The sequence below is a fragment of the Ascidia mentula genome, chromosome 1, assembly GCF_947561715.1.
Source record: "Ascidia mentula chromosome 1, kaAscMent1.1, whole genome shotgun sequence".
In the NCBI taxonomy this organism is placed as follows: domain Eukaryota; kingdom Metazoa; phylum Chordata; class Ascidiacea; order Phlebobranchia; family Ascidiidae; genus Ascidia; species Ascidia mentula.
In genome coordinates, this window is record NC_138566.1 from 22025795 (window position 1) to 22041645 (window position 15851).

The 15851-nt window shown below is 39.8% G+C and overlaps 2 protein-coding genes across 2 annotated transcripts; one reads left to right on the forward strand and one right to left on the reverse strand.

The window, feature by feature from the left end:
- The first annotated feature begins 138 nt into the window (after window positions 1-138).
- On the forward strand, window positions 139-12282 carry LOC145892626 (solute carrier family 12 member 9-like). The gene is made up of 18 exons (XM_082982022.1): window positions 139-360; window positions 576-810; window positions 1006-1153; window positions 1303-1461; window positions 1580-1704; window positions 3266-3373; window positions 4999-5110; window positions 5453-5610; window positions 6943-7150; window positions 7497-7689; window positions 8126-8261; window positions 8499-8678; window positions 8945-9056; window positions 9695-9902; window positions 10159-10296; window positions 10354-10530; window positions 10599-10805; window positions 11021-12282. Exons 1-18 carry the CDS (start codon window positions 259-261, stop codon window positions 11204-11206), a joined length of 2892 nt encoding a protein of 963 aa, XP_082838148.1. The 5' UTR covers window positions 139-258; the 3' UTR covers window positions 11207-12282.
- An 800-nt stretch (window positions 12283-13082) lies between these two features.
- On the reverse strand, window positions 13083-14438 carry LOC145913133 (uncharacterized). The gene is made up of 5 exons (XM_083000684.1): window positions 14299-14438; window positions 13989-14108; window positions 13781-13857; window positions 13509-13680; window positions 13083-13388 (listed from the first exon to the last, which is right to left on the reverse strand). Exons 1-5 carry the CDS (start codon window positions 14351-14353, stop codon window positions 13372-13374), a joined length of 441 nt encoding a protein of 146 aa, XP_082856810.1. The 5' UTR covers window positions 14354-14438; the 3' UTR covers window positions 13083-13371.
- Window positions 14439-15851: the final 1413 nt, after the last annotated feature.

Sequence of the window (15851 nt, forward strand, 5' to 3'; positions counted from 1 at the left end):
TAAGGGTATTGTGTATATATTTGGTATATACTTAAGAAATTGGTATGCTTTTAAGGTTAACCAGTATTGACAAATTTTCACACAAGCAAGAAATTAGCCTACCGTTAGATCTGAAAATTTCTATCCTTTCATAGGCTGGGAATAAGTTTTCGCATTAGGTGTCAATCCTCATTGGTTTATGAAATTCGTGTTGCTCACTGGTTTAGTTCTTTGAAAATAGGTCGAGCAAAGAAACCTGTCTTTGTCTGTATTAACACCATGCCTGGTGGGTCAGAAAATGATTTACTGATAACTGGTGCAGCAAAACGATATAATGGAAACAGTTCTCTTCGACTGTCTAGCATCACAGAACACAATGGGGTGAGAAATGTAGAAACTGAAAAGTATTGTTTTTTGTTACTTTGTCACATTTTAAAAATTTTGTTGGCATTCTGCACAGGGAAGTAGAGTGTATATATATTATCTGGGTTTTTGTAATAAAAATGTGCGTAATAGTATCATGGGCCTACATATTGATGTGGCTTGGTTTAAAATAAAACCGATTTATTGTTATTGACATGTGATTACATTTTCAGGAGTCACCAGAAAATGGACAAAGAAAGTTGTCAACATTTTTCGGGGTGGTTGTGCCCTGTTGCCTTTCCATGTTCAGCGTCATCCTCTTCCTTCGAATGGGTTTCATAGTCGGTCAGTCAGGGTTGCTGGAAGGGCTGGCTATGCTTGCACTTGCTTATGCAATTATTGGACTGACAGTCTTGTCAGTTTGTGCCATTTCCACAAATGGTGCCATTGAGGGTGGTGGAGCGTATTGTATCCTTTTTTAAAGTTATATTTCTTGTGTTTCTTAATGACAATAATGCCACAACAGCACACAAATTACAAGCAGGTGTCTGTGTGTGTCTTACTTCATATTAGACAAACTTTGCTATTTACTTTGGAACTGTAATAATCACAAAATAAATGACACTGAAAAACATTTTCTTGACTAAATTATTTTGTACAAAGTTATGATAAGTCGTGCTCTTGGCCCAGAGTTTGGTGGTGCTATCGGTTTGATGTTTTTCCTCGCCAATGTGGCTTCATCCACTCTCTACATCTTTGGCATTGTGGAGGCAATTGTTTCATATTTTGGAGGTTCTGGCCAACTGGCAGCGTAAGTCATCATGCAAAATTGTTTTTTAAATGTTAGTTTCTCTTGTAAAAATAAATGAACCTGTCCATGCAATTGTAGCAAAATGACGTTATATTCAAAAGACTTTGCTGTAAAAACCTGATCTGAGGAGTTTTCTATTATTTTGTCAGGGGAATATTTCCAACTGGTTATTGGTGGAACTACCTTTATGGCTCAGTGATTCTACTAGTGTGTCTCGTTGTTTGTCTAGTCGGAGCAGACATATATGCCAAGACAACTTTCCTAATTTTTATTGTGGTGATGGTTTCAATTGCTTCAATAAATATAAGGTATGAAATTTCATAACAGAAAATGTATTTATCTAGTGAGCTCAAAGTTTAAAATGCCACAGATTGTAATTACTAATTTTTAATACATTTCAGTATGTATGTTCAAATTTGTTTTCAGTTTCTTCGCAAAACCAGCCCCATTTGCAGTAAACCTCACTGCCACAAACATATCGGGTAGTTGCAATGTGACTGCAGTGAATTATACCGGTCTTTCTTATGCGACACTGAAGGGCAACATGTTTGGTAAGTAAGTGTTGTTTGTGTCCTTACCCTACAGCCCTGTTACATTTGTTTTATCTTTGATGCATGTGTGTGTGCTTTGTGATCCCCATGCATTGTTTCCTTCATTTGTTCCAAGTACTATTTTTGGTTTTATGCTGTTTTTAAATAATGCAAACAGTGCACCCAATCTGATAGTGTTAAGTTATGGTTTTTGATTGACTTTTTGGAAAACCAACTATCTAATGGGGTCTAAAAACAGCAATCTGTTGTATAGTTTGTTTGCTATCACCATTGTGTTTTTAATCTGACAAAGCAACTGGTTTAAGCGGAATTAAATCAAAATGGCAGTGATTTCCCTGTTAAAAAATCAACAATTGTTTTATTCAATTCTTATCCAAAAGAAAAAAACATAGTTAGTTTTAGTAAGAAAGAACTTGCCTAAGTATGCATGTTGGTGTTATGGTTTTCTGTAAATTCAGGGTGATTCAACGATAAATTTATGGCCAATAACTCCGTTTTAACAAAACATTGGGTTTCCCTATGCAACACTATGGCCGATTATAGAGTGAAAGAAAGACTTTGGTTTATTTGAACGGGCGTTCACAGCCTTTGGGTTAATTTGATAGCTGCCTTTGTGACCGCATATGACCTTTTGTCACATGGCAGTTCAAACAAAGCCGATTTGAACCTTGCCCATGAACTAGTGCTTGTTTAAACCGCGTTTTTTCACCAACATAAACAAACAGTATGACGGCCCATATTTGGTTCCGTTGTGGTGGTTTTCAGTACCGGTCACTCTGTTTTAATATGACGAAATCCGGTGCACTGTAAAACGTACAAAAAGCTTATTCTCATTTCAAACAGTCTATGAGTCGTGTAAGGTCAAATGCAAATGTGTTATTATATTGACATATCACGAGGGACAGCCTAATACCTTGAGAACAGAGTAATTGTTTTCGATTATGTTAGCTAATGTTCACAAATCCGCTGCACATTGTAGCGCATTTTGTCACAGGGCCTTAATAAATAAAGAGTAAAATCGCCATTAACTTTTCCCACTCCGCAACGTTCACAACTATATTGCCGACAAAACAACAGAATGTGTGTCCAATGTTACCCTCAATACGACTGCCAAAGGTTATAATCAGTATTGATATGGAGAGCACTTGAGGTTTTCGATTCCATGTACTTTACAGTCGGCTGTTATTTAAGCTCAAATCTCACATATAATAGACAAGTAACAAAACATGTGATTTTACCTTAGATCGCTGAGCTGCTGCAGCTAGCAACCTAGCTACAATTGCAGTGTACTTTTATTAACCTATGCCAAAGGTCGGTAATCTTCAACATACATAGAACCAAACCGTCAGGGTCCAGTGAAGATCGCCGGAAGTGTAACACGTTGATTATTTATTAACATTGCTGTTGCATTAAAAAGTGAGCTTGCATTCTCCATGACGTAACAGTGGACGAAAAAGCCACATGTGGCTTCAGAACCATAGGTTGCCGACCTCTGATCTTGGCTAATAAAATACGTAACCGGCGCTCGTATATAGTTTTATGTAAATGTGTTGCATTGCAGAGAAGTTCACCATCGACTACACCACCATGGCAAAGCAAAACTTCATTACGGTTTTCGCTGTGCTCTTCAACGGCTGCACTGGAATCATGGCGGGCGCCAACATGTCCGGTGAGTTTACCCAACTTAACTTACAAGAATACACCTTGACGGAAATATACCAAATGTTGTGTTGTGTATTTGCGAGTAGCAACTCAACGTGTTACTTAAACATATTGAGGTTTACAAATACGTCAAATAAAGTCGTTGTGGTAAAACTTGCGCATATTTTTTCTCATCCCGCTGCTTGCTTTGTTCTTGGATTCAAATTTTAATTAACGCACACACACCAGATAGTTCATATTTCTATGTGCATGGAAGGTGGTCGTGATATCCAGTTAATGTACATAGCACAGGTGCATGAATTAGGCAAATATATGACCAAGCGGTTGTAAAAGTTATGTTGGTATAACGTATCGGAAACCACATACGGGCATTGTTGTCATTCAAATGGACAACATTGGTGTTGAATACGTTGGTGTTATTTTTATAAATGGGTCTGCAATTCCCCTTTCAAAAATTGGGTGCTTTGCGTTTCCACTGCCACAGTGCGTTACTTGAGGTCCTTTGTATTTCACACATTACGTAATGGTTTGGGCTGAGAACCTCGCCAGCGCGCAAAATTATATCATCTCCCTTCGATCTTGTGGAAAACTTTTGAGCATGTTTGGAGTGTTTGCCAAAATTCGGGACGCAACTCGAAGTTAAAAAACTGCTGTAAATGCAACGCAGTCTTGGCGACAGGGAAGGTCTACGCAGGAATTAAAAAAACAAACTGGGATGCTCGTGTCGTTTCACACAATTCCGGTCGGTTGATGGTGGAAGACATATGGCCAAGTATGACAAAACCTCATTCAACCACTGCGCTTTGGGCCGAAGCGATGAAGAAATATTTCACCCTTTCCATGAACCACAGCTTTCAAAATTCAATTCAATGTTTCTCTATAGGTGGAAATTGAACTTATCCATTGTTTACAAAGCTATATTTGACACTGCGTTTCGTCGCGTTACTGAGTAACCGGCATTGTATACAAAAAACGCAGACGTTTGGCGAGCACTGCGAATAAACCGCCGGCCTGCTATATACATTTATAGGCGGGGCACCGTTCTACCAGCGTTCGGCAGCAATCGTGACGCAACCCCACTTCCCGTCTCGCTTGTCAAGGAATTAAAGCGTAACAAACCATACTAGATAGATGATAGATCTTGCTAACGTCCTTGGGAAGCCAGGTCTCGACGCTGGATAATGAAATGTGTCACGCACAGTCTTGCGCAACGAGCTGTATTTCGATGGAATATAGCTCGTCTGCATTGAGACTGTTATCTGCAGTGGTGGGCGTTGCCTTGTGCCAACATATGGCCTCATCAACGAACTGCACTGTTGCTGGAAATATACTCCGCCATTGGGTTTCCAGAACCGTATTTTGTAGATCAATATTGTACGTGTATTTCCATGCATTTTTTTACCAAACTTTGCCACTACAAACACTTTATTAAGTAGCAACAAGTTTGCATGCAAATCTTGTGCGAGTATGTTCTGTGTTTGCGGTTATCGGTTGCCGGGAGTTGGCACAGGCCTGGAGTTGGCATGTAACGGCCTCGTGAGTGATGGTGTAGCTTTTAGCTTGTTTGCGTTTTACCTCGCCTAAAATATCCTGAAGCATTTCGCCTCATCTTTGTTTTGTTATTCACCGCAGGCGACCTGAAAAATCCCAGTCGTTCGATACCAGTTGGAACGATAGCGGCCTGCATCATCACCTTCCTCGTCTACACAATCCTGGTCATTCTTATCGCCGCCACCTCTCCAAGGTAGAAGTTCACACGGTGCTGGTTTTGACTGGCGATTGTCGCTTGTGCGGACGGGAAGTCGTTTCACAATACCTGGTTTTATTACTGCCAGGTTTTCTTTACAAATGTGGCAACTAAACGTGCGCCAAAGCCTCTTGTAGTTGTTACAAAAAGCTGGAAATGCGATAAATTTGTTGCGTTGTTATTTTGTTCGCATAGAAATAGATCAAATAAGTGCGAACGTGATGTGTGAATATTTAGACCAAATACTGCGTGTTTCCTCAGTTCCTTGAATCGCAACCGCAGTTCCGTGAAACATGAAACCGCACGGCTTTCTCTAACAGCGATTTGCATATTGCTTAGGTCTCTCTTGCAGTGCAACTACAGCTTTTTACTATCCATCAACCTGTGGTCGCCGCTCGTTGCAATCGGAGTGTTTTCATCATCGCTCTCTGCTGCCCTCAGCTGTCTCATCGGCGCCTCTAGGATCTTGTTCGCCCTTGCAAGGGACGAGCTCTTCGGTATGTGTTCGTGTATACTGCTTAGGTTAGAGGGGAGTAAGGGGTTTGGTGATGGTTAAACCGAAACTTGATTTTTATATCCTGATTTGACTTGTCAGCGAAGGTACAATAAGGCAATAAGCAATTTTCTGTAGTAAAAAGGTCGAAAGTAAGGTTTTCGTCCGATGAAACGCAATGGATGAGACCCTGTATGAAATCTGCAACCTGTCAGGAAGAATGTAATAGCTGGTTCGTATTTTACGATTCGCGACCGTCTTTATAGCTCGTTTACAACCAACGCTTACCGGTTTTTTAAAGTCGTTAGTTGTTCATCAAGTTTACGACGCTTGTTAGCCTGCCCCCTACACAACTGTTTGAAGAGCGTTTCCAGTGGACAATGCAAAAATGGCCTCTTGTTGTAGAAATATCCGTTTCATTTAGCTTTGTTGTGTGTTTAACTGGCAATTTCTGCAACATAGTATAGGAATAACTGGTAGTGGTATACAAAGAAGTAGTTGGATTCGGTCTGCCCGCCCAACGCAGAAGTTGTATTCTACCACACCCGAAAATAGGTTAAATCACTTTCCGTCAGCTTTGAGACCTCGTCACTCACTCTCCGTGCGACGCTATGACGTAATTCTTTTGTTACGTTGTATTGCGACACCTGCGAAGACGATTGCGCTCAGACTCTTACTTCCACAGAGGCCTATGTGTGTGCCCGCGGTTGACCTTTCCATTTACGCTATTGTTAAAACATAAACAAACTACATCCCGCAGGTCAAAATTAAGTGCTTGTTTTGCTTTTCGGATGCAACTTTTTTCAACTTTACGCACTGTAAATCGGTTGCATCGTGAAAACTACATTCTAATCGACAACGGATTTTATTAAGCTCGTCCGACCAGTGAAATTTTTGATAATCCCTGGCCCGAAAAGTTTGACCATCCACACCATAGAGTTAGTTTACTTCTCAGCAAAATACATTTCCGCCGATTACGCTGTAAAGACGTGATCGCTATTAAAGCCATTGGATTTTGAAGCCAGATATTCAGATTAAACGATGAATCTGCCACAGATCACAGCAGTTGTTGTACAAATTAACGTGTTGGATGTTCAATACAATAAAAAACTTTTCGATACTGGTGGTGATTGTGATACATTCTTAAACAGGATATCCGAACGGCTATACCTCAATAACTTTAAAACATGTAATGTACAGATAGTGTTCAAAGTGAGCCCTTAAAATAATGTAACAAAGAATTTTGACTTTTTTACTTCAGCAGACTAAAGAGAAAGCATTGGTTTCCATCCAGCTCTGCTTCAATTTCACATCAAGCTTTTGTTGTTGTTCATAGGAATCATACTGCGTCCGGTAACCAAGACAACGCGAAACGGGAACCCGATTCCAGCAGTCCTGGTATCTTGGTTTCTTGTTCAAATCACTCTGTTCGCTGGCAAGGTGAACACCATCGCACCGATCGTCACCATATTCTTCCTCTTCTCGTATGCCGCCACTGATCTCGCTTGTCTGGCTCTGGAATGGGCGTCGGCTCCAAATTTCAGGTTCGTTGCTTGCCTTTGTGCTGTCTCACTGAACCGTTGTCGCAGTTTGGGGCCACTTTCCGTTGTGATGAAGTAGTCAAACACAACCAATTGTACAACAGCTTCGTGAAATTCAACAGTGTGAAAGCAAAACAAGAAGCAACGCTGATTTTTTTTTGCAATTGCAAAATTTTTCCAAAGATTTACGCAACAAAAATTTTCACATAAATAAATATTTTATTTGTTCAGAGTTAAAAAAAATGCTGATTACTCCGCGTTAACAAAGATTTTAAACAGCGGCTTTCAACTGTTCATCTTTCCGACAACACATCAACTTCAACAATATGTTCATTTATTTTCATAACAGGCCCACGTTCAAGTTCTTCACCTGGCACACTTGTCTCCTGGGATTCGTGAGTTGCATCACGATGATGTTCCTCATCAACGCCATCTACACATCTATTAGCGTCCTCGTCCTCATCATACTCCTCCTAATAATCCACTATAGAGTACCATCTTCTTCGTGGGGTTACATCAGTCAAGCTCTTATTTTTCATCAGGTATCTGACTGCACGTAGTTGGTTAAAATGAAGTGAAATCACGCACAATATCATCGCTACACCGCTGACTTTAATTCAAGGTCAGGGCGCAATTGTTAAGAGATACCAAGGTGAAAACGCAATGACTAAGAAGGAAAAATGGTTGCTGATAGTTAATTGCGCATGAAATTTAGTGCAATATTATTTGTGTAGCTGTGTTTTTGAAATTCTTTTGTCTGCGGGACCCTGGAAGGAACCCCCGTCAAAAACGCCAAGTAAACCAGCTTTTCCCTTAAAACATACACTTTTAGCTCATGGTTGTACCCTTCATATTTTGTAAAAAAAAATTTTGTCGTAATAATATGTTAACGCATCTTAATCGGTTGGGAAAGAAGTGAGAATACTGGAGTCATGAAAAAATCGACTGTTTTATCTAGTAAACGTTGTTTGTTTGCAGGTCCGTAAATACATGTTGATGTTGGACGTGCGGAAGGAACACGTCAAGTTCTGGCGTCCCCAAATCTTGCTGATGGTAAAAAATCCACGCTCTTGTTGTCAGCTCATCGACTTTATCAACTCAATAAAGAAATCGGGTATGTGTTGTGTGGAAAAAGTAGTTTTAATACTTTGACATGGGCGGAAAAATCCGACAGCTTTCGATTGAAGACCATTAGCGTAGAAAATCGGCATTATAAATGCATAGTTGTGGAACCAAATTTGCGACATTAGCGTTTTTGCCACGGGCGGTTTTATCCAATGGATACAAAGTCCATTCCTCTGCTTTAGAGCGAACCCAACCCCATAAACCACGTTCTTCATTTTCTCCCCAGGCTTGTACGTGTTGGGTCACGTGAGTATCGGACATCTGGCTGACATGGACACTGATATCCTGAACTACGAATACAAGCATTGGTTAAACCTGGTCGACGAACTCAACGTGAAGGCATTCGTCGAACTCACTTTATCCGGGTCGGTGAGGGAAGGCACTGAACACTTGCTTCGTATATCTGGTGAGAACAGCTTGGTCTATAAACGTACAGTTTAGGTATTCATAAATTAAAGAAATTTTTAACTCAAGCTCGTACAGTAATCATTGCTTATGTGTATTTCTTATGTTTTTTAGTACTTGTGTGTTGAGTCGTTATTTCGACCCGATAACGCGACAGAAACCTCGCCAAAGCATGTGCGGTTAAGATTTGACTTACTGTTCCACAGTTTCTGGAAATTTGACAGAATTTTGATCATATGTTAATAAAAACTCTTGAACACGTCACAGGTCTTGGCGGGATGAAACCGAACACACTCGTTCTTGGTTTCTATGACGACAGCTCTTGTCGGGACACTTTCCTTCAGGTTGGAGCTTTCGGAGAGAAAAAGAAACGAAGCGGGTATGTTTGACCGCATATAAATTTGTGCGTGTGCGTCGTTTCATACTACGACGATTTAATTCGTGCCTGTCAGCAAAACGTTTTGATAACGCTGCGTTTTAATGCCGCAACAACAAACGCCTAATTGCATTAAAACAACCTCAGTATTATAGGAGTGTGTCACTGGTTATCCAAACTGAGTTTCCAATAATGAATACAGTTGTTTCAAAAAGGATATAATAATATGTAAAAATGATTATGCTGCGCTGCAAATTGTTTGCAAGTAAAACATTGGAATTTAATAAATTTTGATACTGCCCTCCGAGATTTTAACCCACGGAAATAGAACAACGGGCGTGCAACGAGTCATGAGTCATACAAGTGATGCAGTTAATGTAATGCTTTTAATTAACCGAGCGACCACACAGGTCGGGTCTCGACTTTAAATGAAATTACGTAAGGATATGATTCTGCAACATTTTGGTCAAAATCAGTGGCCCTGAATCGCTTCAAGTAGTCGCAGGTATACCCGCTTATGTTGACCCAGTGTTACTGTAATTAGTTGTTAGGAATCTTTCGTATTCACATTATGTTGCTTCCTGGATTGTGAACTGACTTTCATTTCGTGGTCGTCATTCAACGTGTGACGTCATAATCAGGTCGCGTCTGTCGGCGATCTTAGCGGAAGAAACGCGCACTGAGGACGAGGCATTCGAGTCGCGAAGTTTTTTTGAATCTGGAACTTCCGCGTTCGATGACGCCTCGGAACAACAAGACCGTAATTTGCCGGTGGACGAGTTCGTGGCCATCATATACGACGCACTCAAACTGCGCAAGAACGTCTGTCTCGCTCGCTACTTCGACCAGGTAACTTTCTGAAGTTTTCGCTGAGAAAAGGTGTAAAACCTGCGCACACTGCAATATTTAATCCAAAAGACATTATTTAATCCAAATTTTGCCATGTGGGAAGTATAAAATGAACGTGTGTTGTGTGCGGCATACCCTTTTTGGGATTTAGGGAATGGAAGTATATTCGCCTAATACAGAGGGAATTAAAAAATATTGCCCCGATACGTGGGTTGTACTGTGTACACAAGTAAGTATCAGCCGTTTTTATTTTCAGCTTGACAAGTCGGCGGTAATGCAGGACAAGGGTCGCGTTCATTACATCGACGTGTGGCCGATCAACTTCCTCAAACCCCTGCTCGCCCCCACAAAGAGGGGCGGGGGGACTTCCCTTTACCCACCCCTCCTAAACGAGGTACTCCACACTCTTTCCCGCTCAAAATCGGTTTTAAACCTTACCACGTGACTTCAGGCGGCGACGTCATCCGAGTCTACGTCATACTTTGACACGACGTCGGTTTTCCTGATGCAGATGGCCTGCATACTGAATATGACCCCATTTTGGAAGAAAAAGACCAAACTCCGCATTTTCCTTTGCGTCGAGCCCGGCGACGACTCCTATGCGACACCTGGTGACCAGGAGCTGGAGGTGGATCCCCTTTTCGCTTATGACATCACATTTAGGAATCCAGGCTTAATATTTCATTTTTCTCGCAGGAGTTCCTGCAAACCGTGCGCATAAACGCTGAGATCAAACAAGTGACCTGGAGTGACCCCATGACGCGACCCGACGACAACTTGAACTCGACTGATCCCACAATCCAGACGCCGAGCAAGCACGTGATGCAGCAGGATAATGACGAGAACCTGCATGCCGCTCATCCGATGTCGCAGCTGGTGCACAACCAGCCTAAATATTTAAAAGTAAGCGTTTATTTTTCTTTAAGTTTCTAATTTTTTAATTTTTTGGTTTGATTGCAAAATAGTTACTGTGCTTTTACGTAAATATGATTGACGCAAAAAATTCCAAAATGGTCTTCAGTCTTGACTTTCTGCGAATTTTGCAAAGTTTATTGGACGCATTTGAAAAAATGTTGCAGATCCAACCAGTCAATAAACTTTTTTTTACTTTTTTCCAGCGTGTCAATTCGCTCATTCGATCTCAGCACTCCGCCACAGCTGTTACATTTCTCTACTTACCAGCGCCACCTAGTGACGTATCGAAGTACTCCGAATACAACACCATGTTGACCGCCATGAGCGACCAATTGGGCCCAACGCTATTCGTACACGGTCTGTCGCACGTCATTTCCACGACATTGTGACGTCATAAACGAGTATGCGCTTATTTTCTCGTGCTCAAAAAGTGCTGGACTGCATTCCAAAGGAAGCAGTGCCTTTTAACGCGTAGAAGTAGTTTATTTTTTGCGTCCTGCGGCTGCTAGCAAACAACGTAGTGAGTTACTTCAACGTGTTGGTGGTGCAAAAATCTTCAAGCAACAACTGTATATAACAACTAATACATTTAAAGGCGCCCGGTGTTGTCATACGCTTCGCAAAAACCTTTTAAATGAAATTGCGCAAAAATTAGTACATCAAGTTTTCTTTCCTTTGCTAAGTTATAATTATTAAGTTGTTTAAGTAACAAAACAATTATTTGCGGCTCCTTAGCAACACTCGTATTGTTTTGAAATCGTTCTTTGCAAAACCTACGTTTTATCCAACATTTTAGGCCTTACGTATTTTCGTGTATGTTATATTTGATCCTACGTATGTGATTTAACGGCCAAATGCCATTTTGTAACGGCCAAATGCCTTAAAATTGAAGCAGCACTTCCACGTGCAATTTAAAAGAAACAAGCGAACAACTTATGACGCATTATTAATTTTTCTGACAATTTTCATTGATTATTTGTTTCACATCCAATAAAGTTTAGTCGGGTATACATCACCGTGCCCGCACATTCGCCTGAAATTGACGTATCAAAAATTTCGCTACATCTTCTGTTATGATGTGTACGCCTGGTTTTCCGTATTCTGTGTTTAATTGGTAAAAATGCAGCGATCATATCCTTCAGAAAATGGTAGATTACCATAAGGCAGTAAAAGGCACGATGTCACAACATGCTGCTGTTCGCTCACATAACTCTGTTGTTTAGTTTCGTAGTAATCGCGCTTCTTCTAGTGAAATGCCTTATTGTATCATATTAAATGTTTCCGCGCGTAATGAGCGTTAAAATATTGCAGCATTTTGACCAGAGTCGAATTAATCTTTACACCACATGGAATTCTTACATTAGTTTTCTCTTTTATCTCCAGTCCGTACGCGGTTCGCGCCATTCTAAACTGTGTGCAATATTACTCTGGGCCACCTGTACTGTGTTTCTCCAAATAAATTTGTGTCGAAACTGCGTCGCTGTGTTCAAACCCTGGTTGTCGCCATGTTCTGTTGGGTCGTAAAAGCTTCGCAAAGTTAGGATCAGTTTTCAGTTCCAAATACCAGCGGGCAACTTTAGAAGTTAAACACGAGAATTAATAACTTCTGTGTGAACCAACTTAAGGGCCGTGGTTCCTTTGTTGCTGCCGTGGTTCCTTACGTTCAGCTTAATACACTCTGCTGCCACCTACCGTTTGCGTTTCCTTCGCTGCTACTGGACGAGGTAACACTCAATTGCCCACGGCAGATATATACCATTGTTTATTTGAGTGATTTTCTTAATACTTTCTGGAGCTATATTATTTCTGTGCTGGGGACTTTTGACATTTTGATTAATTGTTAATTGGGAAAGTTTCCGCCTTTCAAAAAATATCAAATAGCGGTTTCGGATCTCCTGTCGTTACTTTCGCGTCGCCGTATATTCGAATATAGAACAAAAAGTCTTTGTTAAAAGGAATGTCCAGCGAACGGTCCCAGGGTTGTATAAGCTTGTATGCTAGTGAGTATGAAAGCGTAGGCGTTCCCCGGGGACTTTTCCAACCGAAAACAAAGTAACGGCCGCAAGCAGGTTTGTTGTTTACGATAAAGTACATCCGAGAAGGACAGTGTCACCTTCTTGGTGTTATGCGCGTAGAATTAGGAATGCACGTATGCTGGATTGGGTAAAAACATTTCTTTGGATTTAATTGATATATTCTCGCCGGAAAACATTTAAACGCCTGACACACGTAGGTTTTCTATTGTATAATATATACACCAAAAAAGAATTTACTTGGGTGTTTATTTCATTTATCAAAACCAAAATCAATCCTATGCCGAAAACCGGAAATCACATAACCATGTGAATTTAAGTTAATTTGTACAAAAAACTCAAAATATCTAAAAATTCAAAACGACGCAAAAAACAGAACGAGAGGATACTATATATATATGCTGTTTTAACCATGGCAAATTAAGCAAGAAATTTAAAAGCAAAGCTAAAATTTGAGAAAATAGAGCTAAAAATTCGGGTGAATTGAACCGAATTTAGGATATTACGGTTACTCTATTGCTTCATCTGCAACAACACCCTGCAAACAAGATTTGAGTCATTTTCCGTGTGAATTTGTAAAATAATTCATCACGTTTCTGAATTAAATGCCCACAGAGCAATTTTTATCCTTTAGTTATATAGTCACGTCAATACTTACAATATATAACGAAGAGAATAATCAGGCCGACAAAAGAGGAGGGGACGGCTATTACTGTAACATTGTCCCCAGATGTACTCTCTTGCTTTTCCACCGAGAAGGTCGTGTTCAGGCGTTCAGAATAATTTGTGGACCATATTTCTACATAGTACTTCTCATATTCACCGCTGTTCTGTTTAAACAGTGATTTGTAAGGGTAATTGAAGAAACTTATTCAATAAAACTCATTCTACAGACACATAAGGACTAAACGCATCTTTGCAGCCACTTACTGGGACTTTCAGCACAATTTTTTGGTAATTTGAGTATTGATCCAAGATGTAACTCGATTGATTCAGCACGGTGCTACCTGAAAAAGCAATGAGATTTTGCACATTGGTTTTCACACAACAAAAATGCGTGCTTCGCAAAAAGCCAGGACGTATGAGATATAACTTTAATTTTGTGGCTGAATTATTTGTTTATGCTGGAAGATGGTACCTCCTTTGGTGATGATGAAATTGTCCGCTGGTGGAACCGATCTGAACGTGATGTAACAATTGCTGGATGTGACGTCCTTCCAGGTGCAAGTGTTTTGTTCGCTTATCAGGACTGGAGTTTCTGTCAAAAAACGTCGAAAAAACAAATAAAAATCAAAACATTTTGTTTTCATGATGAAAACTATAAATAAAAAAGAATAATGAGAACATGTCATAGCAACCATACATTGAAATAGTTCCATAATGTTAATTCCGAAAACGATAAAGGAAAAATGTATAACAGTTTTCTCGATATAATAACACCATTCTACCTGCAATAACTGAAGAAGCAAGCAAAAAGAGAATGAGAATAACCTTCTTAGCCATCGTTAATATTAGCAAGTAGATTTACTATTTGCGTAACTATTTTGTATTAAGACTTGGAATAAAGATATGCCTCTGGTAGACTTGCGGAACGAATATCTCCTGTTGTTTTTTTCGCGCCGCCTTTATGGTCGGACATCGAACAAAACGTCTTTGTTCAAAGGAATTTCCAGTGGTCGGTCCCACGGATTGTGGACACTTGTATGCTAATAAGTATGAAACCTTGCGGTCGTTCGCTGCACTGACTTTTTTGACCTAAGTATTATGTAATTTCCCCAAGCAGGTTTGTTTTTCACGATAACGTACATCGTATAATGCATTTTTTTACCAACCGGTGGTACGCGAGCACCTTTCCGTAATTTACGTATCTAATTCGAATTTAAAAAAATGTAAGTGGTCTCAAAATGTTCGATAGTTCATCCCCTAGGTTACTTTGTAACATTCAACTAGGTGGTACGTGTCGAAATTGTTTTACCTCCAAGTGGTACGCAACCACAAAAAGGTTGGGAATCACTGTCGTAATAGGACAGTGTCGATACTTTATCACGCAAAACTTTAGTTTTTTCGTGTTTTGCATTTCAATAATATATTTCATTTGTTGTCGAACAAGTTACATAGACTGCTAGTAAATTCCCCTAATTTCCACGTCGCTATTTATTGTCACTTAATTATTTTGGCTAGGCTACCTCCTTCAATTTCCGTGTTTCCTTTCATCTTGTGTTGTTTAAGTAATTTGACCTCGAGTAACGCTCGGCTTCGAAAACCTAAAGGTGATTCCAGCATCTCCCTTCCCACACTTTCACTTTCTCCATATATTTTACTCACTCTGTAATGTTTTTTGTCGAATGATTGAATGAATGAGTGTCATCGTCTTTGGTTGTGTGTGTCAAATTAACATTGTACAAAAACCTTTCTGGGGGTTTAATTGATATATTCATGCCGGAAAACATTTAAACGGCTGCTACACGCAACTTCACTATTGTTCGACGAAAACCAAAAATCACATAACCAAGTGAATTTAAGCTGCATGATGAAGAAAATTGTAAAATTAACGTAAAAACATCTATTCAGAAAAGGTCGGTAAATGTTTTCGTGTGTGTTCACTCATGAATTTGTCGAATGATGCTTTTTTTCCTTTTGAGTGTGTAAGGTTTCAAGAATCACGATAACAATTAAACAACATGAAATTCCTGTTGCTGCCAGGCATATTGCAATTAAAAATGTACTGATCTTCTGATTCAATTGTTGCGTCATACCTGTTTATGCCAGAAGAGCAGTACATTTTTAATTAAACAACAGCATGTGTGAAGTTATTTAACCGACAGTTTTATACTTCAATGCGAAAAGTCAATTTATTCAGTGAACGTGAAAATGCAAAGTTAAGCATAGGCTTATATTAAGTTAAATATTGAACGTTAATCAATGTTATTGAATAATAATCACGTACAAATAACAAAACATGTATGAAATGTTGTCAATTTTTCACTTAACGCCGAAGATC